Source organism: Pyrus communis, chromosome 1 (assembly GCF_041283825.1).
Source record: "Pyrus communis isolate YQ-2024b chromosome 1, ASM4128382v1, whole genome shotgun sequence".
NCBI classification, from domain to species: Eukaryota; Viridiplantae; Streptophyta; class Magnoliopsida; order Rosales; family Rosaceae; genus Pyrus; species Pyrus communis.
This window is the reverse complement of record NC_142565.1, coordinates 272,730-295,454: the sequence shown is the minus strand read 5'-3', so window position 1 is coordinate 295,454 and position 22,725 is coordinate 272,730. Positions and strand designations below refer to the sequence as shown.

The 22,725-nt window shown below is 39.0% G+C and overlaps 3 protein-coding genes and 1 long non-coding RNA gene across 5 annotated transcripts; all 4 read right to left on the bottom strand.

The window, feature by feature from the left end:
- Positions 1 to 525: 525 nt before the first annotated feature.
- Positions 526 to 3,641, bottom strand: LOC137720087 (laccase-15-like). The gene is made up of 5 exons (XM_068459096.2): positions 3,442 to 3,641; positions 2,748 to 2,899; positions 2,429 to 2,673; positions 1,087 to 2,157; positions 526 to 909 (listed from the first exon to the last, which is right to left on the bottom strand). Exons 1-5 carry the CDS (start codon positions 3,598 to 3,600, stop codon positions 779 to 781), a joined length of 1,758 nt encoding a protein of 585 aa, XP_068315197.2. The 5' UTR covers positions 3,601 to 3,641; the 3' UTR covers positions 526 to 778.
- A 2,833-nt stretch (positions 3,642 to 6,474) lies between these two features.
- Positions 6,475 to 8,244, bottom strand: LOC137720622 (ERAD-associated E3 ubiquitin-protein ligase HRD1B-like). The gene is made up of 5 exons (XM_068459712.2): positions 8,103 to 8,244; positions 7,812 to 8,020; positions 7,360 to 7,500; positions 6,900 to 7,153; positions 6,475 to 6,812 (listed from the first exon to the last, which is right to left on the bottom strand). Exons 2-5 carry the CDS (start codon positions 7,984 to 7,986, stop codon positions 6,654 to 6,656), a joined length of 729 nt encoding a protein of 242 aa, XP_068315813.2. The 5' UTR covers positions 7,987 to 8,020; positions 8,103 to 8,244; the 3' UTR covers positions 6,475 to 6,653.
- A 7,216-nt stretch (positions 8,245 to 15,460) lies between these two features.
- On the bottom strand, positions 15,461 to 18,303 carry LOC137720468 (laccase-15-like). Its single transcript, XM_068459536.2, has 5 exons — positions 18,057 to 18,303; positions 17,644 to 17,795; positions 17,306 to 17,550; positions 15,981 to 17,051; positions 15,461 to 15,804 (listed from the first exon to the last, which is right to left on the bottom strand). The coding sequence occupies exons 1-5, from the start codon at positions 18,153 to 18,155 to the stop codon at positions 15,674 to 15,676; spliced, it is 1,698 nt and encodes a 565-aa protein (XP_068315637.1). The 5' UTR covers positions 18,156 to 18,303; the 3' UTR covers positions 15,461 to 15,673.
- Positions 18,304 to 20,571: 2,268 nt separating this feature from the next.
- Positions 20,572 to 22,524, bottom strand: LOC148698911 (uncharacterized). Of its 2 annotated transcripts, none has more exons than XR_015966814.1 (3): positions 21,865 to 22,524; positions 21,091 to 21,208; positions 20,572 to 20,892 (listed from the first exon to the last, which is right to left on the bottom strand). It is a non-coding gene; the product is annotated as an uncharacterized LOC148698911 (long non-coding RNA). The 2 variants fall into 2 exon arrangements; XR_015966808.1 differs by lacking the exon at positions 21,865 to 22,524 and adding an exon at positions 21,666 to 21,858.
- Between the last annotated feature and the right edge of the window lie 201 nt (positions 22,525 to 22,725).

Here is a 22,725-nt window from a genome sequence, read left to right as displayed (position 1 = left end):
TACTCAAGGATCTTGATCAAAAATTCAAAATGAATAGGATTTTAATCAATGGGTAACAAAAAGAAGGATGTAAACCTAATTTTCCCTTAATAAATTAATGTGAGTATGCTTCCTTACTTTATGCTTATTTTATCATTTTTTATTGTTGTATTTACTTATCCTTTACTTCATCTTTGTTTATTTCAATTCATATTTATTGTGTTGTTATCTTTATATATGTTCGCTGCCTGTTTATAAACTTAATAATAAATTATAACAAGATTAAAATTGTGTAATTACTTTGACACGTCTCTGGGCCATTTTGGTATCAAAGCCAAAACACACTAGTTATCCCTAAGCCGGCTAGTTCACGTCGACAATTATTGAGAGAGAATCCACTGTAGGGGAAGGGAAGCCTTGACTAATAGTATATTTTTGACCAATGATCTAACGGTTAAAACTTCATAGTATAGAACTAGAAAATTCTTATGAGTTGTTTTAAATAATCCATTGCAGTTGAACCAATGTTTAAAATAAGGCCAATAATTTTAGTACTAATACAATGCGCATTGATCATCATATTTCTTTGATGGAAACTTTTCCACGTGTTAATCTTGAGGCGTGACGGCCACCAAATTGGTGACAATACAAAGCCAGGTGAATTTTTAAGACATACATATCCTGGCCACGGCCAGTCGAAATAGTTGATAGTATAAATGGTATTAGAAAAGACGAATTACATGCTGTCCCAATTTATTGCCATGAACATAGAACCAGCTCGAAAGCTTTATAAAAATTGTTAGCATGGAGGCATTCCTTGTGGCGGAGGTAAAATCTGCGCTTGTAGGCCCTTTCCATTTTTCACTATGAACGTCACGTCCATGCCCCATGACATATGTCGATCCAGATGACAGTGCATAAACCAAACGCCTACATATAACAACAAGAACAAGAACAATTTATCATGAACTAATTATCATTCATTAATATAACCAATTAGGGGGGTTAACTAAAATTGGAAACGGAAAACTGATATGGTTATTATAAAACAGCCCCTTAGATAATATATTTAATTAGAGATGATGAGCATCTTTATTAATTACGTACCAGGATTGTTTGCCTTGAATCTAATAGTAGTCCAACCATTTACAGGGATAGCGATGGTATTCTGAAAAGGAGGATCGACAAGATTATACGTCAAAGGGTCCTTGTCCTTGTCAAAATTCCCGAGCCCCCATCCCACAACGTAGAAACTGAATCCATGGAGATGCATCGGATGGTCATCTCCTGCCACCAAATTTGTCCCCTGAAACACAATCTCCACCGTTGAGTTGTACTCCAGTATCTTCACCTCCGTCCCTTGCTTCGGCGTCTGTAGGTACAAAGGCAAGTCCTGAGCTGTAAAATTAAACAGCAAGGGTGGGGAATTTGGAAAGCGAGTTCCAAATACCCCATTGACATGGTAATAGTAAGCTTGCAATATGTCAATGGTGGGGTTGACAAAGCTAATGTTGTTGACACTGGAAGCTAAACGTGTTCCATTAGGCCCAGCACATGAATTATTCGGGCAGGGCAGTGTGTTGATGGAGAGTGTATAGAACAAATGAGTTGTTATCTTGTGTGGCACGTCAATGGGGTGTTTTTTATCAGCCAAGCTTTTGAGTTTACTGGTAAAGAAAACTGATGCGTTGGTGTTGTTATGGGAAGGAATATTAGGCAAAGAAGTAGGGGATGAATTAGAATTTCCATGGTATCGCAGTATGGCGGTTGTGGTTGTGTTGTCGTAGGCAATCCCAGCCCCGCCAACGTAGGCTTTGGCAGCAATGTAGTAGTTGTTGGGGATTTGGTCGGCATTTAACAAGAGGTCAATGGTTTGGCCGGGAGATATGGTCACATAATCTGTTGAAAATGGCTTGGTGTAGCTAGCATCTGAGCCTACAACTGTGACGTTGTGATTGGCAATGGCGAAAAACATCATCTCTTGCACGGCGGAGTTGATTAGTCTGAGTAGGTAGGTTTTGCCGTAATCAACTATGAGCTTGAATGTGTCTGGTTTTGAGCAAGGATAGAGATCGCCGGGTTGACCATTGATGAGGAAAGCACTTGAAGTATTAGGGTCCCCTCCGCTTTGAATCGTTTCATTGTAAAGTTGTCCGATATCTTCCTTCCACCACTCTCCTACAATTTTTGAATCAATGATTTGCAGAAAAATTAGAATCGTAATTTGGAAATGTTTATATAGAAATCACTTATGCTCATAAGCTCTTTTACGAGAAATCCTTCCATTAGAACACATCGAAATTTCAATGGAAATTCAAGTACAAAATGCCCGAAAAAACCTTTTGACTTTACATGACAATGTTATCACAAGTGTTTTTATGTTATTTGAAAGCGCTTTAAGCTATTATATAAGCGTTTATGGGATTGAAGTTTGAATTGATTTGCATACCCAAGATGATTGGAAATTCTGCGTAAGGCTTGGGAAAAGGGTAAGTAGCTCCCTTCTTGGGGTATATGACTATAGCACCATGGACTGTGGCTCGATCCCACTCGCTGTGAGCATGCCACCATAGAGTCCCTTCCTCTGAGGAAAATATAATAGTTTGGGTAAACTTGGCTCCTGGTTGAATAGGACATTGTGTGATGTAATCAGGACCGTCCGACCATGGATTCCGCAGTTGCTTAACTCCATGCCTGAAATATAGATGGATATCATAAATTTAAGTAAAATTCTAAAGAGATTACATGCGATAAAGTTGATTAATTACCAGTGTAGGGTAATGTTACGATTGCCCTTGTTATAGACATCCACTACAACAATATCTCCGGCATAAGCATAGAACGTTGGTCCTGGAAACTGACCGTTTACAGTCAAGATGTTCTTTGTGCTACACAGTCGTGTATATGGAGTTTCTTCCACCTAAAATTGATTATTGCAAACAAACAGAAGATATGAATTCATCAATATTTTTGAAATCAGCATACACAGTCATCGGTTATAAAGTGTATATATAGGTGTGTGATATCCACACACCTCTTTTTACTTTTCACACACTTTTCTAATTTTCGGCCGTCGGATCGGATGAATTGAAGAAGATCAACAGATATAAATTAACAAATGGTGTGTGAGAAGTAAAAGGGGTGTGTAGATAGCACACCCCTATATATATACACACCATGGATGTGTATTATGCATTTTAAGTTAATATATTATAGCCGAAAAATGCTAGTAGATCATGTTTATAAATCATATTTTATAGACTACATGACGTGACGGTTGATGATTGAATTATTCTTTTAGTGCTTTAAAGTAGGAATCTAGCCATCAACTATCATCTCATGTGGTTTATAAAACATGATTAAAGTAAATGATCTCTATAACAACATGCATGATGCATGCAATTCACACATATGCATCAGAATTCAGAACTGAACTGCATCGAAAGGAAATGAGCTAATTACCACAAAAGTGTAACGAGGAGGCGAAGCTTGGCAATGGAAGATGCCAACAGTAGACAATAACAAGCCAACTACAAGTTTCAAGCTAATTAAAATCTTCATGCTGATCGACGACGACGTTGATGATTCGTTTCCTATGTCTACAGAAGATGTAGTTCGCATGATGAGTCGAGGATGGATGTGGGTGTGTGTGTGTGAGTGTGAGTATATATAGGGAGAGAGAGAGAGAGAGAGAGCGTAATCGAAAATTAATCAATTTACTGGTGAAGGTTACAGCTCACAGTGGATGTTGTGCTAAGTAAGAAGTGTTCATGAACCACAGAGGCGGCTTTCGGAAGCCAAAAGTGCAATCGCACAGTTACCCGAATTTAGAGGACCCTACAAATTTTTATATCTAATATTAATATGTAATAATGTTATATAATTTTTTTCTTTCTAAACTTAAAAATTTAGAGTGCCAGTCACTACACCATAAAATTTAAAAGTTCAGAGTTTTTAAAGGTTTTTTTTCTTGTTTGTTTGTTTAAAACTGAACTACTTTTAATATTTATTAAAAGTTATGTTTATAGCTCTTTTTATTTACTTTTTAATGACATATGTCAATTTATAATCAGTGAGACATAAAATTTGTTTTGATTTAAGTTATTGTTTTCTAACATAATACATTGTCCTACTTTTTTTTTCTTTCCAAAAAACTAGCTTAAGGAGGGTCAACATTTTTATGAATTTCACACAAAATCTCCGAAATCTCATATACAATCTTGATAAAACATGTGTTCATAATATCTTTACTATTGGATAAATCAACAAATTCTCCCATACTTTTCTTTTCATGCAGTCACAGATAATTTTTACTAATTAATTAACATTATGTTGATTAATTAAGCTTGGATTATACTATTTAATTACCCTATGTTAATTTGAAATTTGTATGTCAGGCAGCCATATATTCCAGATGTTGAGAAGGCTGATCAAGATTGACTTGCACAGGCCCAGACGGCCTAGAGCCATACGAGGACAAAAAGGTTAGGCTTTTGTAAATATACCTAATCCATCAAAAGAAGAGAAATATACCTAATCTGTCAAAAGAAGACAAAAAGATTAGGCTTGTGTAAATGTACCATCAGAAATGATCATATATTAGTAGGATCCATTTTAAAGTGAAATTATTCCGATTTTATGTTTTTGGTACAATACTTTATGAAATTGATATGGAAGTTAATGTTAAATTGTAAAGTGATAAGTTTTATTTTGAGAGAATTTTCTTAGCATTTCTATTATGATCAATTTGGTTCACTTACTATATAATCTCTATATGGTTGAGCAATTACCTTGTACCACTGGTCATACTTCTACTGGAATAATCAACCAAGCAAAAAGGAATGGAGAAGCAAGTTGGAATTTCGCAATTAATTGCGCCTGTCCTGTCCTCCATTCCGTGTCTTTGAATATTACCTTTGTAATATTTTAATTAATTAGACCCAACCATCCTAACCTAGGACAATTTACTTTGCTTCTACTCCTATATTTCTGGTGCTTAGAGATTCAGAAAATTAGCTTAACACTCAACGAATATATAAATCCAAATTAAACCTGATAACGAAATTTGAGCAATTTTTTTAAAAAAACTTTATTATCATTATTAAGGAAAGAGAAAGATTCTAAAATTATTACAATAATATAGAGAATGAGATAGTTTCAAATTCGGAATGCATAGTTAAAATCTCAACATCCCCTTTACTAAAATATTCTCACCACATGCAATTTGACACAACGCAGATTGCGGCATGTCAAAGCCGAAAAGGCTTCGGCCTCAATGAGAGTATGATTGATTGGGGTCTTGCATCTTTTTAGTTAATTGCCATGTGGGCTTTGGGATCAACCCAAAGAAAAATAATTACAAGGGAAGGTCAACTTTGGAGCGTAAGCAATTAGGTAACGAATCAACCAAACACAATACCCACTTTCCAGGCTTCTAGTCCAATGTGTATATGAACTTATGTGACATCAAAGATCAATAAGGTTAAAGGACACCCGACATTCAGTCTTGGAGAAGAGATTCTTTTTTACAACTATTTCATAGTTTTAGTAACGTTACTTAATAAATAAATATCTCTTACATGTTTAAAAAGTGAACCACATGTCTCATAAATACTTTCTAAATAGCGAAATAGTTGAAAGAGAGAACCGTGATGATGACTGGCTCTTGCATATTAAGGGATTTTAAACTTTCATTTCGCTGAATGTGAGTAATACTCTTAACATTTTAAGCACCCCATTTAAAGATGGAGAGGGCGTTAAATAGAAGCAGACTACTATTTTACAATTTTTACTAAAAAAAAAAGAAAGAAAAGAAGCCATTGCCTGCTTTTAACAAAAAAAACGAAGAAAAAAGGGTCTCCCAGCCGGATAGAAGGTTGTTTTTCTTTGAAGCGTTGCAGATCACTCCATTTATTTTCTAACAAATAGTTGGATTCAGCGATTATCAATCAATGGATCGTTTCATTTGTGTCTGAATTACTAGGAAGATGTTCCTTTATCTGCCCGATATGTTTACGTTAAGTCAGTCCTTTTAGCCTCAGAGCTGAACCCGAATTCCCTTTCTATGGGGTTTGAATTAATACAGAAGAAGCCGATAGAGGCAACATTTCACGTCCTGCTACTGTACTACACAATTTTATCATCCACGAACGGTATTGGAAAATGTTACAAGTACAAAAAGATAAGAAATTTCTTTTTCAAAAAGAGGGAAAGAGTGTAACTTATACAATAATATGCTCAAACTCCAGTTATTCTTTCATCCCTAACCTATTTTTTGATGAAATTGAGGTTCCACCGTAAAACCAATTGGCTATATGAGGAGTAGCTCAAGACTATATAAGTACATAGCAAACCTTGTCCCTCATCGATGTGGGACAACTCTCAACACGCCCCCACACATGTAGCGAATTTTCAAGCCTACACGTGGACAATAACTGGGTGACGTGGAGCACGTATGGTCATTTGGCTTCACACGAGGACAACATGCTCTGATACTATGAAGAAAGTTGGGGTTCCATCATAAAACCAATTAGCTATATGGGGAGTAGCCCAATACCATATAAGTACATAGCAAACCTTGTCCCTCACCGATTTGGAACAACTCTCAACATTTTTCTCATCCCTTGTTATCCACATATATTGTGTCTTACAATATACCTAAAGTTATGCCATGTCTACGAATCAACCCCATCTTCATGACGTCCACAATCTGAAGCAGATGAAGAAGCTGCAACACTCTTTCCTTTGCCATCCAAAGAAGCCCTTGTTGGACCCATGTGCACACTTTCCTTTGGTTTTGGTTTCTGTAAAAGTTGGAGCTGATTCTGCAGGATCTGTATAAGAAAAGCAGTTACTAAGCAGAGAAAACGGGGGTAGCTACCACAAATCACAACAGAAGTTATTCATCGTCTCTTTAATACCAGCTCTATCTGGTGCTGAAGAAACTTTTTCTGGGCCTCCAGCTGAGAGGCTGTCAGATTTGGATCGCTGCCCGACCTCTCCCCATAGGCCACGTTGGCTCCAGGGACAAACACGTAAGGTGGAAACTGAGAGAAAGACAACTTTGCAGGTCCACCAGGGGCTGCAAGCTGCGGTTGTGATTGTCCACTACAAGCTTCTCCACTAGATTCAGTATTAGAGGAGTCAACCATATGTCTTTGAACCTGAGGAAGTGCTGCATATCCAGGAGACCAGCACACAAGAGGGCGTAGTTTGTAAGGGTGTAGTATGTAGCATTCTATGCAGTGCAACATATCCAAATCATATGTATCAAGCACACACTCTCACAAGCAACCTAGGAACAAATTAAAATACAATGGAAACATGTGACCACTCCTCCAATAAAATGTAAACTAACACTTACGATAAGGGTGTTATTACCATAATTGTCTGTTTGCAGAAGGATATACATGAGACTTCTAATAATCGATGCAGCAGCAGCAGCAGCAGCTCGGAGCCTGGCTCCATATAGGCTCACACCATCACCAGCAACTCCACTATCCTGAGCCGTTGTGCCTGTCCCTGTTCCCAATTAAAATCATCAGTCAACTCACCACAATTTTATACTGAACAAAATATTAGAGTCCCATATGATCAAAATAGATTATACAATAAAAGAGCGACCATGAAACAGGAAATCCAACGGCATTTTATTGGTGCTTTCATTTTTCATTTCCTTCTACAATAATCTTTCATGTATGAAGGAAAAGGAAATGTAAGTTTAAAAACTACTAAGTTCTGAAATTAAAAACAACAAAGTGCCTTCCTTCTAATAACCAAATATCAGACCTTACGTTGAAAGACAACACAAATTGCAACACTAAGATGTTTACCCTGTTGATGAGCATCTGACCGTGAACCCCTATGTCCGCCAGCTGTACCTTTCCCACTGTCAGGACGTACAACTAGGGCCCTGCAAGTAGGGCAGTTATGCTGTTGCTCTAACCATGATCGAAGGCAAGGCACATGAAAAAGGTGTCCACACAATAGTTTCTTGGCTGTTGTCATCTCTTCACGGCAAATGATACAAGTTGCGTCACTTCTGCATATCCATCATCAACAACTAAGACTCCAATATGCAGAATTGGATGATTACAAAATAAAACACTTGAAACTAATGAGACCTCAAACTTGCGCATTAAGCTCTTCATGCGTAGCATCTGGGAATCGATCATTCATGTTTAATGTGAGCTTTCGATAACGAATGTAATCAGCAATGCGAATCTTAAAGTTCCTAAATGTTTCATAGACCTCACGTATCAAGTGCAGTGCGTAGAAAAAGGTATGTAGGCTAAAAATTATATTTGTTATTGATACATGAATGTGGAAAAATGGAAGAGAATGCAAATGGAAGAGAATGCTTATGGAAGAGAATGCAAATGGAAGAGAATGCTTAATTTTTCATTATCTTTCTCTACAAGATTACAAGGATATATATACATGATACAAATGTGTAGGTAGGACAAGGTAGCCGTCCTAGTGTGTAGGTAGGACAAGGTAGGATGGCTGTAGAGAACAAGGTAGCCGTCCTAGTGTGTAGGTAGGACGGCTGTAGGACGGCTTGACGGCTGTAGGACGGCTAGTGTGTAGGTAGGACAAGGTAGGACGGCTGTAGGACGGCTTGACGGCTGTAGGACGGCTTATTCTTCCAATAATAATATTATATACAATTACACAAGGACTCCAACCATATTCCTTATTTGTCTAACACTCCCCCTCAAGTTGGAGAGTGGATGTCAAGAACTCCCAACTTGCGTAACATACCCGAAAACTTTTCTTTCCCAAGAGGTTTGGTAAACAAGTCTGCCAACTGTTGTGCCGTACCCACATGCTTGGTCTCTATTGTGCCATTTACAATCTTATCTCGTATAAAGTGACAATCCATCTCAATGTGACGAGTTCGTTCATGAAAAACAGGATTGGCAGCTATATGTAACGCTGCTTGATTATCACAAAATAAAATGGAAGGACCATCCAAAGGAATGTTCAAATCCTTCAACAAAAAACGAAGCCAAACTATCTCGCAACAAGCACCTGCCATGGCCCTATATTCCGCCTCTGCTGAAGAGAGCGAAACGGTTTTCTGTCGTTTCGTCCGCCAAGAAATCAAAGAACCGCCCAAGAATACACAATACCCAGTAGTCGAACGGTGAGTGATAGGGCAACCTGCCCAATCAGAATCACAAAACGCAGTTAACTTGGTCTGGTTGTCAGAACGAAATAATAAACCTTGACCTAGAGTAGCCTTCAAATAACGAACAATACGAAGCGCAGCATCCATATGAGATATCCTTGGCTCGTGCATAAAACGGCTTAGAACATGCACAGAATAGGTGATATCCGGCCGAGTGATAGTGAGATATATTAACCGACCTACTAATCGTCGATACTTTTCAGGATCCTTGAGAAGTTCTCCTTTATCAGATAATTTTGTGTCATCCATAGGAAAAGCAATGGGTCGTGCTCCCAAAAAACCATAGTCCTTGAGAATCTCTAATGCATACTTGCGTTGAGAAATATAAATCCCTTGTTTGGAACGAGAAACCTCAATACCCAAAAAATATTTTAAATCACCAAGGTCTTTTATCCGAAAATGATCACGGAGAAAAGACTTCAGAGAATTAATGGCACTAGCATCATTGCCTGTAATCACAATATCATCCACATAAATGAGCAAAGCTGTGAAAGAAATACCAGACTTTTTAGTGAACAATGAATAGTCAGCTTTGGATTGTTGAAAACCGGCAGAAATGATGGCACTAGTGAATTTGGCAAACCATTGGCGAGAAGCCTGCTTAAGACCATAAAGTGACTTATGAAGGCGACACATAAGATTCTCCCCCTGTCGCCGAAGACCAGGAGGAGGAGACATATAGATTTCTTCATGTAAGTCACCATGTAAGAAAGCATTATTAACATCAAGCTGATGAAGAGACCAAGACTGACTAGCAGCAAGAGCAAGAAGACAACGCACCGTAGTCATCTTAGCAGTAGGAGAAAAAGTGTCATGATAATCAATACCTTCAGCCTGAGTGAAGCCTTTAGCAACCAAACGAGCTTTGTAGCGGTCAATAGAGCCGTCGGAATTGTGCTTGAGTTTGTACACCCACTTACAACCAATGGGAATTTTGCCAGGGGGCAAGGAAGTTAAAGTCCAAGTACCATTAGCATGTAAAGCTTGAAGCTCCTCAGTCATAGCACGTTGCCAATTGGGGTCAGTGGCTGCCTCGGCAAAGGAGGAAGGCTCTACAGTCCGACTGACAGAGTTAATGTAAGAAAAATGCCTGGGAGAGTAACGGTGATAAGAGAGAAAATTACAAAGTGGATATCGCGTACCTTGTGTAGAACCGGGTTGCGAAGTCGAAGATGGGTAGGATGGCAGAATCACCTGCGAGCAAACGTAGTCTTTTAAATAGGATGGAGGTTTATGGGCACGGGAAGAGGTGCGGGGAAGGGGAGGATTGGTAGGTAGTGGGGGGGGGGGGGGTAGGGATGTCCGTGGGTAAAAGGGAGAAAGGTAAGGAAGTAGCGGGGGGGGGGGGGGGGGAAGGAGGGGATGCCGAGAGGGCAGGGGCATGGGGAAGAACGGGTAATGGGGCAACAAGGGAATCTGTGGGAGGCGTGGAAGGGGAGGAAGGTGGAGGAGGGTGAGGCGTTGGGGCAGGAAGGGGTGGGTTATATGTAAAGTCCAGAGGGGGTGGGATGGGTAGGGTAGGCGAAGAAGATGGGATAGGAGGGTGAGAAATGGCATAAGGGAAAGTACTTTCGTGAAAGATGACGTCTCGACTAGTGAAAATGCGGTGATTGTCGAGATCGTAAAGGGTATAGGCCTTTTGTCCATGAGGATAACCGAGAAAAATGCAACGATGAGCCCGAGGGGAAAATTTGGTGGTGGGAGTGACAGAGGTGGCATATGCCAGACAACCAAAGACGCGGAAGTGGTCATAAGATGGGGTTTTCGAAAAGAGAACCTCAAATGGGGATTTATGATGGAGAAGACGGGTAGGGAGACGATTGATGAGATAAGTAGTGGTAAGAACACATTCCCCCCAAAACTTGATAGGAAGATGGGATTGAAAACGAAGGGCGTGAGCGGTTTCAAGAAGATGACGATGTTTTCTTTCAACAACGCCATTTTGTTGGGGGGTATAAACACAAGAAGTTTGTAAAAGCACCCCATGATCAGAGAAAAAACTACGAAGAGATAAAAATTCACCACCATTGTCAGTACGAATACATTGGATGGTAGTGCGGAATTGGGTAGTGACATAAGCAAAAAAATCCTTAATTAATTGTTGAGTGTCGGATTTATGTTTCATGAGGAAGACCCACGTAAAGCGAGAAAAATCATCCACAATGGTTAAGAAATAATTAGCACCAGAAAGAGAAGATGGACGATTCGGGCCCCAAATATCACAATGAATTAAAGCAAAAGGGAAAGTTGATGAAATTGAACTCAAAAGAAAAGGTTGACGAGTTTGTTTTGCCAACGGACAAACATCACAAATATGACTAGAATCAAAAGTGCAATTAAGAGAGCTAGATGCTAAAGCTTGCAAACGAGTGGAGGAGGGGTGACCAAGACGCCTACGCCAGAGGGAGGAGGGGATGGTAATGATGTTGCAGAGAGGTTGATGGGTGGGGAGAGAAGAGGTAAGGGCCACAAGGTAATACAGATCGCCACGTCGCTTACCCACACCAATCATCGCCTTCGAAACCAAGTCCTGCAAAACACACCAAGAAGGAAAGAAGGTTATGGAACACGATAATCCATCTGTAAGTTTACCAACCGATAAAAGGTCCACTCGGAAATTAGGGACACATAAAACATCCTTCAAAGTAACTGAGGAATTTAAAGGAAGAGTGCCAGTAAAAGTAATGGGAGCGGAAGCACCACTAGGCAAAGAAACAGGCGGCAAATGTGAAGGAGAACGATTAACCAAACATGAAGTGGAAGAAGTAATATGATCCGTAGCACCACTGTCAAGAATCCATTGACCATGACGAGAGGTGACAGGTAACAAACCTTGGGCAAAATCAGTAGTGAGCACGACATTGGCCTGAGGAGGGGTGGTGGTGTCACGTAGAGCAGCTAGAACACGGGAGTGCTGCTCGGCAGAGAGGTCAAGCATGGCAAGCTGCAAGTCATGCAAAGTGGGCTGGGTCCCGTGCACTTGGTGGGTCGTTGGAGTAGAAGAGGAGGCGGGGGCCTGGGTGCCTTGCACGTGATGGGCCTGGGTGAAATTATGGGGCCGGGAAGCAGAAAACCGTGGCTGCCGGGGAGGACTGGAAGGTGCATGGCTGCGGGAAGAACTGGAAGCAGTGGCACGGCGCGGTGGTCGCCACGGTTGGCCATGGAGGGGATGGCCAACGGGATAGCCATGAAGTTGATGGCAGGTGTCTCGGGTATGATAATCAAAATTGCAGTAGGTGCAGTGGAGGGGAGGACGAGCAGAGGAGGGACGGGACGGGCCACAAACAGCCATGGGAACGGCAGAGAAAGCTGCCGAAAAAAAAATTAGGGCTAGGGTTATAAACCTGCTCTGTATACCATGTAGAAAAAGGTATGTAGGCTAAAAATTATATTTGTTATTGATACATGAATGTGGAAAAATGGAAGAGAATGCTTATGGAAGAGAATGCAAATGGAAGAGAATGCTTAATTTTTCATTATCTTTCTCTACAAGATTACAAGGATATATATACATGATACAAATGTGTAGGTAGGACAAGGTAGCCGTCCTAGTGTGTAGGTAGGACAAGGTAGGACGGCTGTAGAGGACAAGGTAGCCGTCCTAGTGTGTAGGTAGGACAAGGTAGGACGGCTGTAGGACGGCTTGACGGCCGTAGGACGGCTAGTGTGTAGGTAGGACAAGGTAGGACGGCTGTAGGACGGCTTATTCTTCCAATAATAATATTATATACAATTACACAAGGACTCCAACCATATTCCTTATTTGTCTAACACAGTGGCACACTATAGTACCTGGGATGGGACAAAACTTCACGTCAATCTAGGTAGAATAACCTCAGCTTATGCACGTCAACAAGCAAAATTCTCCACATGCTTAAAACTCATCGGTAGGATTTCGGCCTAACTATTGTCTCATATTCTAACATTTCATGTCCACACCCTCTCCGCCACATGGGAGCCAAACATGTTGTAATCAACACAGATTGAGCCCAACATATTCTCAAAATTGTACCATATTTAGCAAAAAATTGTGTATATAGCTACTTATCTAAACCAAAAGCTATCACGAAGAAGAAGCTGTGGACCAAGGAGATTCCATCTTATCTTGTGTAAGTAATGGACAAAGGAAGAAGATTCCTCTTCTTCCTAGATAAATTTGGAAGAGTTTCGGGAGAGTTTCTCCTTAGCCTATAAATATGTGTGTATCCTTTGTAAGAACTCAGACTTGAATGGAAATCAGTTCTTTGTATTAATGTTTCTTGTTAATCCTTGTTTGAGTCATCTTTGCAGCGGTGACGCTGGTTTGGTATTGCTGTGCTTTGAAAAAAAGCTGATTCTGCTGTGTTGTGAGAATAAGCGGCTGTGAAATAAAGCAGCAGAGTGTTTGGTAAACTTTTTTGTAAAAGTGCTTTTGAAAAAAAAAAAACAGTATTATAGTGTTTGGTAAACTTTTATGTAAAACAGATGTGAAAAAAAGCCGATTTTTCAAAGCTGGGTTTTGCAGCTTCTTGTTTTTGGCTTTTTTTCACCCAAAACTGTGAAAAAAAACTGAAGCTGAATGTTTACCAAACACAAAAACAGCTCCCAACTTTTTTTGATACCAGCTTTTTTCAGAATCACCTCAGTACCAAACCAGGTCTTAGTGTGATCATCTGTGCTTTCAACTATGTCTTGGGGTAAAATTCCTTACCCTCTGTTAGTGCATAAGTGTTTTGCAAGAAATGAATATTGGTCTCTGCAAATTTAAAAGCCTTGATTAAATTTGAGCCCTTGGATCATAGTCCAAGTGTGCATTTCATATTCATTTAGTTAAGTGATTGTTTTTTCTACATGTAACTATCTTATAGGATAGATTGCTTGAATTGTTGGATTTACTTTGATGTAAGAGAGAAACTCTCATCTCTTTCCTCTCTCTTTGTAACGGTAATATGCTCATTACACTTAGTGTGTGAGCTGTGAATGGAATCCAAGGATTGTTAGCACCTTCCTTTTCTCTCTGTCATTTTCGAGCAACCTGCAAATCTGCAGGACTCATTCTCACGGCCTCCATTGATAAACACTCAAGCTAAAACATACTCACTTTGTATAACAATTGAAAAAAATTAATATCCTGCTTCGCTTCTGGATCCTTCTCTCCTCCTTGGTCACTCCAGACATGTTGGAACAATTGTATTCTCCGATTGCAAAACATGGTTTTCTGTTACTCTCATACATTTCGAGAAGGGAATGTTGTTACTAACAAATTAGCCAATTAGGGCTTCTCTCATCTTCACTTGTTTGGCATTCCGCTCCTCCTATAGAGATTCTTCCTCTTCTGCACCTCAGATTTCTTGAGCATGCCAGCCTACAGGTTTGTCTCCCCTTCTTGATGTGTGATTTCCCTTTTTTACCTAATCTTTTTGGATTTCCTTTTTTGTTTTGCAGCTTGTTTTGCAGGTTCTTACCTTTTAAGGTTTATAGAGGGGTTTGGGTATATGTCCACTCAATCTTTTTCTTGTATTTTCTTTTTCAAGAGGAGTATGATCTATGTCCCTCACCCCCCCCCCCCCCCCCCCAACACACACACACACACACACACACACACACACCCCTCTTTTCTTTTTTTCCTGTATTTTCTTTGAAGGTGTATGCCCTCCCTCCTTGTATTTCATTTTTCTTGTTCTACGAGGGGTAAGGTTTATGTCCCCCCTAACTAAGTGTAATTTCTTTTTTCCTATCAATAAATTTCCCTCATCCCGCCTAAGTTTTCCAAAAAAAAAAAAAAAAAAATCGAAAAAAAAATTAATATCATTTTCTTTTATGAGATAATAATGAATCTATATGTATATCACAGAACTCAGAACTGCAGTATGGCATTTCAAAAACAAACCAGGGATATAATTATTACCATAGGAAAACTGGTGGACGCTACATCAAACACATAAAAGTTTTTCCAGTCTAGGCACGTACCTAGACTGATAGTATATAATTAAAGCAAAAAAATTAATTTGATCACGTGCCTAGACTGATAGTATATAATTAAAGCAAAAAAAAATTATTTTGATCAATTTATTAGCAGTGGTGCTGAATATGTTAGTATATAATTAAAGTTAAACTTGCAGGTCTGGGCTTTTTTGGCTTATTTATGTCGTTTGGGATCACTGAGGTTTATTCCAGTGTGAAGAGACGGAAGTTCTTTAATCTCAAAGCCACGTTCTTCCAGCAAAATGGAGGGTTATTGTTAAAACAGCGTATTGCTTCACATATTTCTTTGATGGTGTTCTGAAGATAAGGCCAGGTAAATTTTAATTTTAGTACGATACAAAGCGCATTGATCATCATATTTCTTTGATGGAAACCTTTCCTCTTATTCTTGAGTCGTTGATCGCCACCAAATAGGCGACAATACAAAACCTGTTAAATTCTACTGACATAAATATCCGGAATAGAAGGGACTAACTACATGATGTCCCAATTTATTGCCATGAACATTGAACCAGCTTCAAAGCCTTAAAAAAATTGTTAGCACGGAGGCAGTCCTTGTGGCGGAGGTAAAATTTGTGCTCCTGGACCCTTTCCATTTTTCACTATGAATGTCACGTCCATGCCCCATGACATATGTCGATCGATATGACAGTGCATAAACCAAACGCCTACACACAACGACAACAACAAGAACAATTTGTCATATGATCTAATCATTAATTAATATAACTAACTAGAGGCGGTTAACTAAAATTAGAAACTGAAAACTCATATGGTAATTATTAAACGGCCCCTTAGATAATATATTTATTAGAGATGATGAACGTCTTTTTTAGTTACGTACCAGGATTGTCTGCTTTGAATCTAATGGTAGTCCAACCATTTACAGGGACAGCGATGGTGTTCTGAAGAGGAGGATCGACAAGATTATATGTCAAAGGGTCCTTGTCCTTGTCAAAATTCCCAAACCCCCATCCCACAACGTAGAAACTGAATCCATGTAGATGCATCGGATGGTCATCACCTGCCACTATATTTGTCCCCTGAAACACTATCTCCACCGTTGAGTTGTACTCCAGTATCTTCACCTCTGTCGCTCGCTTTGTCGGGAGTAGGTACAACGGCAAGTTTGGAGCTGTAAAATTAAATAGCAAGGGGGGGAAATTTGGAAAGCGAGTTCCAAATACCCCATTCACATGGTAATAGTAAGCTTGCAATATGTCAATGGTGGGGTTGACAAAGCTAATGTTGTTGACACTGGAGGCAAAACGAGTACCATTAGGCCCACCACATGAATTATTCGGGCAGGGTAGTAAGTTGACGGAGATTGTAAAGAACAAAGGATTTGTTATCATGTGTGGCACGTCAACGGGGTGGTTTTTATCAGCCAAGCTTTTGAGTTTACTGGTAAAGTGAACCGATGCGTTGGTGTTGTTATAGAAAGGAATATTAGGCAAAGAAGTAGGAGATGAATTAAAATTTCCGTGGTATTGGAGTATGGCAGTGGCGGTTGTGTTGTCGTAGGGAACCCCAGCCCCGCCAACGTAGGCTTTCGTAGCAATGTAGTAGTTATTGGGGATTTGGTCGGCATTTAACAAGAGGTCAATGGTTTGGCCGGGAGATATGGTCACATAATCTGTTGAAAATGGCTTGGTGTAGCTAGCATCTGAGCCTACAACCGTGACGTTGTGATTAGCAATGGCGAAAAACAGCATCACTTGCACGGCAGAGTTGATTAGTCTGAGCAAGTAGGTTTTGCCGGAATCAACTTTGAGCTTAAATGTGTCTGGTTTTGAGCAAGGATAGAGATCGCCTGGTTGACCATTGATGAGGAAAGCATTTGAAGTATTAGCGTCCGCTCCGCTTTGAATGGTTTCATTGTAAAGTTGTCCGATATCTTCCTTCCACCACTCTCCTAGAATTTTCAAATCAACAATTTGCAGACAAGTTAGGATCGTAATTTGGAAATGTTTATATAGAAATCACAATGCTCATAAGGTCAGAAATCTTTGCAATAGAACACAGTGAAAATTTTAATGAAAATGCAATAGAAAATGCCCAAAAAAACCGTTTAACTTTAGCTGTCACAAGCGTTTGTAGTTATTTGAAAGTGCTTTAAGCTATTTTATAAGTGTTTTGTGGAACTGACGTTTGAATTGATTTGCATACCCAAGATGATTGGAAATTCAGCGTGAGGTTTGGGAAAAGGGTAAGTGGCTCCCTTCTTGGGGTATATGACTATAGCACCGTGGACGGTGGCTCGATCCCACTGGATATGGGCATGCCACCATAGAGTCCCTTCATTTGAGGAAAATATAACGGTTTGGGTAGACCTGGCTCCTGGTTGGATAGGACATTGTGTGATGTAATCAGGACCGTCTGACCATGGATTCCTCAGTTGCTTAACTCCATGCCTAAAATAGATGGTTCAGAATTGTAGAATCGTATGATGAATTTATGTAAAAGCCGGATGAGACTACATGCACTGTATAAAGTTGATTAATTACCAGTGGATGGTAATGTTACGATTGCCCTTGTTATAGATATCCACTACGATAGTATCTCCAGCATGAACATACAACGTTGGTCCAGGAAACTGGCCGTTTACAGTCAAGATGTTCTTTGTGCAACACAATCGTTTGTATGGAGTTTCTTCGACCTAAAATTGATTTTTACAAACAAACAGAAGCTATTCATTAATATCCTTGAAATCACAGATATATGTGTGTATGTGTGTGTGTACCTATATATATATATATGCATTTTAAGTTAACATATTATAGTCGGAAAATGGAAGGGGATTATTAAAAAAATCAATTCAATCATCAGTTACGTCGTATGGTCTACAAAATAAATAAATTGTCAGTCATGCAATTCATACATATGCATCAGAATTCTGAACTGAACTGGAGTTAATTACCACAAAAGTGTAGCGAGGAGGCGAAGCTTGGCAATGGAAGATGCCAACAGTAGCTAATAACAAGCCGACTACAAGTTTCAAGCTAATTAAAATCTTCATGCTGATCGACGACGATATTGATTATTCCTTTCCTATGTCTTTAACAGATGTAGTTCGCATGATGAGTTGAGGATGGATATATATACACACACACATATTATATATAAGAGATAAAAACACAGGAGCCTATTGTACGTAATCGAAAATTAAGTAATTTACTGGTGAAGGTTAAAGACATAGGAAAGGAATAATCAATATCCGTCTAAAGTTTCCAAAAAAAAAAAAAAACTAACAGCGGATGCTATGGTAAGCACGTTAAGCGTTAGGCGGCTGGTCACCGTCCCGATTAATTCCTTGACGTTCGAAAATTAAGGAATGACGCTACCTACTTAGGCATCCACTTAGTCCGCCTAGACACGGGCTTAGACCGCCTATACCTATCTAGGCATCCGCATAAGTCGTAACTCTTACTTAGACTGAAAATCGATAACTTTCATTTTGCATTTTATTTTGTTCCATAAATGTAAGAAACTTGTTGAATACAATGGACAATCATTATACACTTGTTTCTTGTTTTTAATATGTTCTAAAACTGTATAAAAACAATACAATTATGCATGTTTTTAAGTAAATAAACACTTATTAATATGAGATATAATCAATTCAATTAAATCAGCTTAGTTTGGTTAGGTCCCAACCCATCACTCAACTAGCACCTAACGTCTTTTAAAATCTTAATACTACGCAAGAAGTGTTCATAAAACATTGTCCTTAATATCGCCACTATTTTGGTATCCAAATATTCAGAGGGAGGGTGAAAGGATCTAAAACTAAGAAAGTAACTAGCACTCCTCCTCCCTCAATCCTCCTCCTCACGCCGTCATGCGTGAATGGCGATTACTAAATAAATTATTAGTGAGAAAGGTCAGCTTTCACATAATACAGTATAATCAGAATTCCTTCATTTCCAATCTGAAGTAATTGAACTCAACTAAAACAAAAGAAAAAATGAACGTTTTGTTGGCTGTCGGTCGCTAGTCAGCTTCCATGCCACCTCATAAAACCCAAAAGGTGTTTCCTTTATTCCACGCCCCCGCCCCCACCCCACCCCACAATAATTTTTCGTTTCATGCCGTCACGGATCTTTTCTATTCCTGCCTGTCACAGACAATTTACTTTGCTTCTACTTTTATATTTCTGGTGCTTAGAGCTTCAGGAAATTAACTTGCATAATTAACACTCAATGAAGATCTTATATGTCCAAATTAAACCTGATAACGAAATTTGAGGAATTAACACAACATGCAGATAGGATTTTGCCTCTTTCACTGTTCAGTTAATTGCGATGTGAGCTTTGGGATCAACCCAAAACCAAAACAAAAATAGTAACAAGGGAAGGTCAATTGTTGTGCGTATGGAGTTAGGTAATGAATCAACCAAGCACAATACCCACTTCAAGGCTTCTACTCCAATGGTTATGAACTTATGAGAGATCAAAGATCAATAAAGTCAAGGGACATCCGACATTTTGCCATGAAGGAAGGATTCTCTCTTGCAACTATTTCATAGTTCTAATAACGTCACTCAATTAATAAATATATTTCACGTGTTTAAAAGGTGAACCATAGATCCAATGAAAACTTCTCACATCGTATAATGGTTAAAAGAGAGAACAATAGTCGGATCTTGCATATTAAGGGATTTTATCACTTTCTTTTTTTGTAACATAAGGTAAGGGGGTGGATCACCTAAAAAACTAGCTCGAAGAGTTATGACATATAGTTCTAGTTCTAGGGACTCCCATCATATCACTAAATAACCGAGTTTCAATACAGTCAGGAGGATTCTCAAAAAAAGGTACTCAAGATTCAGATTATAGCTCCAAGTGACAATACCATATGTCACCATGTTCCTCTCCTAGTAGACATGCACTAACTTGCATTTGACTATGCGTGTCATAAGTTATTTACAATAATCAATGATGTTGGCAAGAGATAAAAGCTGGTATCAATCATATCATCAATTAAATTAACACTTAGAGCCGAATCCATCTTCACGCATATTTTTGAAATGCTCTTGTCAACTGCTAGTTCCCGTCCAAAATATGGCCCCCAAATTACAGCATCAACCACATGTCCCTTGCCCAAGTTGATAAAAGAACCTGTCAAGCCCATTATCGGTGTTATCTCTAAAATCTCCTTCCGCACATATATTTCCATTGGCAATGATTCGTGAACTATCACTTTAAGTACCCCATTTAAATTATAGATCTAGAGGGCGTTAAATAGGAGCATATTATTATTTTACGATTTTTAATTTTCAACATATATATATATTTTTTTTTTTTCAAAAAAAAAAAAACAAGCCACAGCCTGCTCTTAATTTTTTTTTTTTAAGTTATTAATTTTTTAACACACATATCTCATTATTTATATGACACGTGATGTACCATCTCATGTACCGGTCACATTGAAAATCTCTCAAAATCACTCCTTTCTATGGGGTTTGAATTAATACAGAAGAAGCCGATAGGGTACATAGCGGCAGCATTACAAGTTCTACACAATTCTACCATTCGCGATCGGTTATTGGTAAATGTTACAAGTGATAAATTTGGTAAATGTTACAAGTGATAAATTTCTTTTCGAAAAAGATGAAGAGAGTTAACTTATACAATAATATGCTCAAAACTGAGACTCCAGTTATTCATCCATCCCTGAGCTAATTTCCTCATCCCTTGTTATCCACATATATTGTCTTACAATATACCTGAGGAAGTGCCGCGTCTCCAGGAGACCTACACACAAGAGGGCGTAGTTTGTTAGGCTCTGGACCTCTGGTACGCAGCATTCTATGCAGTGCAACATATCCAAATCATATGTATCAAGCACACACTCTCACAAGCAACCTAGGAACAAACTAAAATATGATGGAAACATATAACCACTCCACCAATAAAAATGCAAACGTTAACTTAGGATAAAGGTGTCATTACCATACATGAGACTTTTCATATGTCGATGCTGCAGCAGCAGCAGCAGCTCGGAGCTTGGCTTCATGTTGGCTCACACTATCACCAGCAACTCCACCACCCTGAGCCGTTGTGCCTGTCCCTGTTCCCAATTAAAATCATCAGTTAATGTAAAATTAGGGTTGGCAAACACAATATTTGGCCAAAATAATAACTCTGTTAATAATAGAATCATTATATACAGCAAAGAACCTATAAACTAGGAACTACTTTCCCGACAGCTATACAATAAGGGAATGAAAATAAGTCAAACAATTGCAACATACGCGCCTATTCTATTCCCTGATTGTAAGGGATTATGATTTCTTTCTAACAGTTAACACTCCACAATTTTATACTGAACAAAATATCAGAGTTCCATATGAATGAAAAACAAAGAACGACCGTGAAGCATGAAATCCAATCGGCGCCTTCATTTTTCATTTCCTTGTATAATAATCTTTCATGCATGAAGGAAAAGGAAATGTAATTTTAAAAACCACAATGTTCTGAAATTAAAAACAACAGTGTGCCTTTCCATTAATAACCAAATATCAGACCTTACGTCGTCTCACAGAAATTAAAAGACAAAGCAACAATTGCAGTGCTCAGAAGTTTGGAATTAACTTCCTGCTAAACATTTCAGCAGAAATTCCTGTTTACACTCAATTTCGGATGAACACGTATTCATTTAGAATTAGATGTAAATAGGATCTTTTGCTGGAATTTCAGCAGCGAAGTCTTGTTCCAGAAGTTTACCCTGTTGATGAGCATCTGGCTGACGGTGAACCCCTATGTCCTCCAGCTGTACCTGTCCCACTGTCACGAGGTACAACTAGAGCCCGCAAGTATGGCAGGAAATGCTGTCACTCTAATCATGATCAAAGGCAAGGCACATGAAAAAAGTGTCCAAATAATAGTTTCTTGGCTGTTGTCATCTCTTCACGACAAATGATACAAGTTGCATCACTTTCTGCAAGTTCCTAATTGTTTCATAGAGCTCACGTGTCAAGTGCGGTGGCACGCCATAGTACATGGGATGGGACAAAACTTCACGTCCATCAACATTGAATAACCTCGGCTAATACGTCAACAAGCAAAAAAGCTACATATGCTTAAAACTTAAATCGGTAGGACTTCGGCCCAACTATTGTCTCATATTCTAACATTTCATGTCCACAGCTTCTCCGCCACATGGGTGCCAAACATGATGCAATCAACACAGATTGAGCCCAACACATTTGTTGGACATTTATAAACAGTAAAATCGAAGCTTGCGTGTAGGAATTGTAAAACTTAATCACTTGTAATATTCACTTCAATTGCATACCCAAACAATGGTGGGATGCATGTATTTATAATAGTTTCATGATTACAGACTGGGTTTGAAAACCCTAGATACAAGGAAAGGATTACAACCAGAAACCAAGGAAAGGATTACATCCACAGGTTCAAAAAAATGCAACAGAAGAACAAATACTAAACAACCCTATAAACTAGGAACGGCTGGAACGATAAGAGTTTGAACCAAGTCAAACTCCACAAGTTTCGGCAATAAGTTTAGCATGCTGATCTTGTCTAACAGGAATGTCCTTAAAATAGAAATCATTTGTAGAATTA

What these genes read in the sequence shown, in the direction of transcription:
- LOC137720087 (XM_068459096.2), bottom strand. Translation starts at nt 3,600, where the DNA reads ATGCGAACTACATCTTCTGTAGACATAGGAAACGAATCATCAACGTCG. An exon ending in AGAATTTCCAATCATCTTGG is followed by an intron (nt 2,158 to 2,428) that starts GTATGCAAATCA and finishes CAAAAATTGTAG; the next exon opens with GAGAGTGGTGGAAGGAAGAT. An exon ending in ATTCAAGGCAAACAATCCTG is followed by an intron (nt 910 to 1,086) that starts GTACGTAATTAA and finishes TGTTATATGTAG; the next exon opens with GCGTTTGGTTTATGCACTGT.
- LOC137720622 (XM_068459712.2), bottom strand. Translation starts at nt 7,986, where the DNA reads ATGACAACAGCCAAGAAACTATTGTGTGGACACCTTTTTCATGTGCCT. An exon ending in TCTGCAAACAGACAATTATG is followed by an intron (nt 7,154 to 7,359) that starts GTAATAACACCC and finishes CTGGATATGCAG; the next exon opens with CACTTCCTCAGGTTCAAAGA. An exon ending in TTCAGCACCAGATAGAGCTG is followed by an intron (nt 6,813 to 6,899) that starts GTATTAAAGAGA and finishes TTTCTTATACAG; the next exon opens with ATCCTGCAGAATCAGCTCCA.
- LOC137720468 (XM_068459536.2), bottom strand. Translation starts at nt 18,155, where the DNA reads ATGAAGATTTTAATTAGCTTGAAACTTGTAGTCGGCTTGTTATTAGCT. An exon ending in CTCCTCGCTACACTTTTGTG is followed by an intron (nt 17,796 to 18,056) that starts GTAATTAACTCC and finishes AATCAATTTTAG; the next exon opens with GTCGAAGAAACTCCATACAA. An exon ending in ATTCAAAGCAGACAATCCTG is followed by an intron (nt 15,805 to 15,980) that starts GTACGTAACTAA and finishes CGTTGTGTGTAG; the next exon opens with GCGTTTGGTTTATGCACTGT.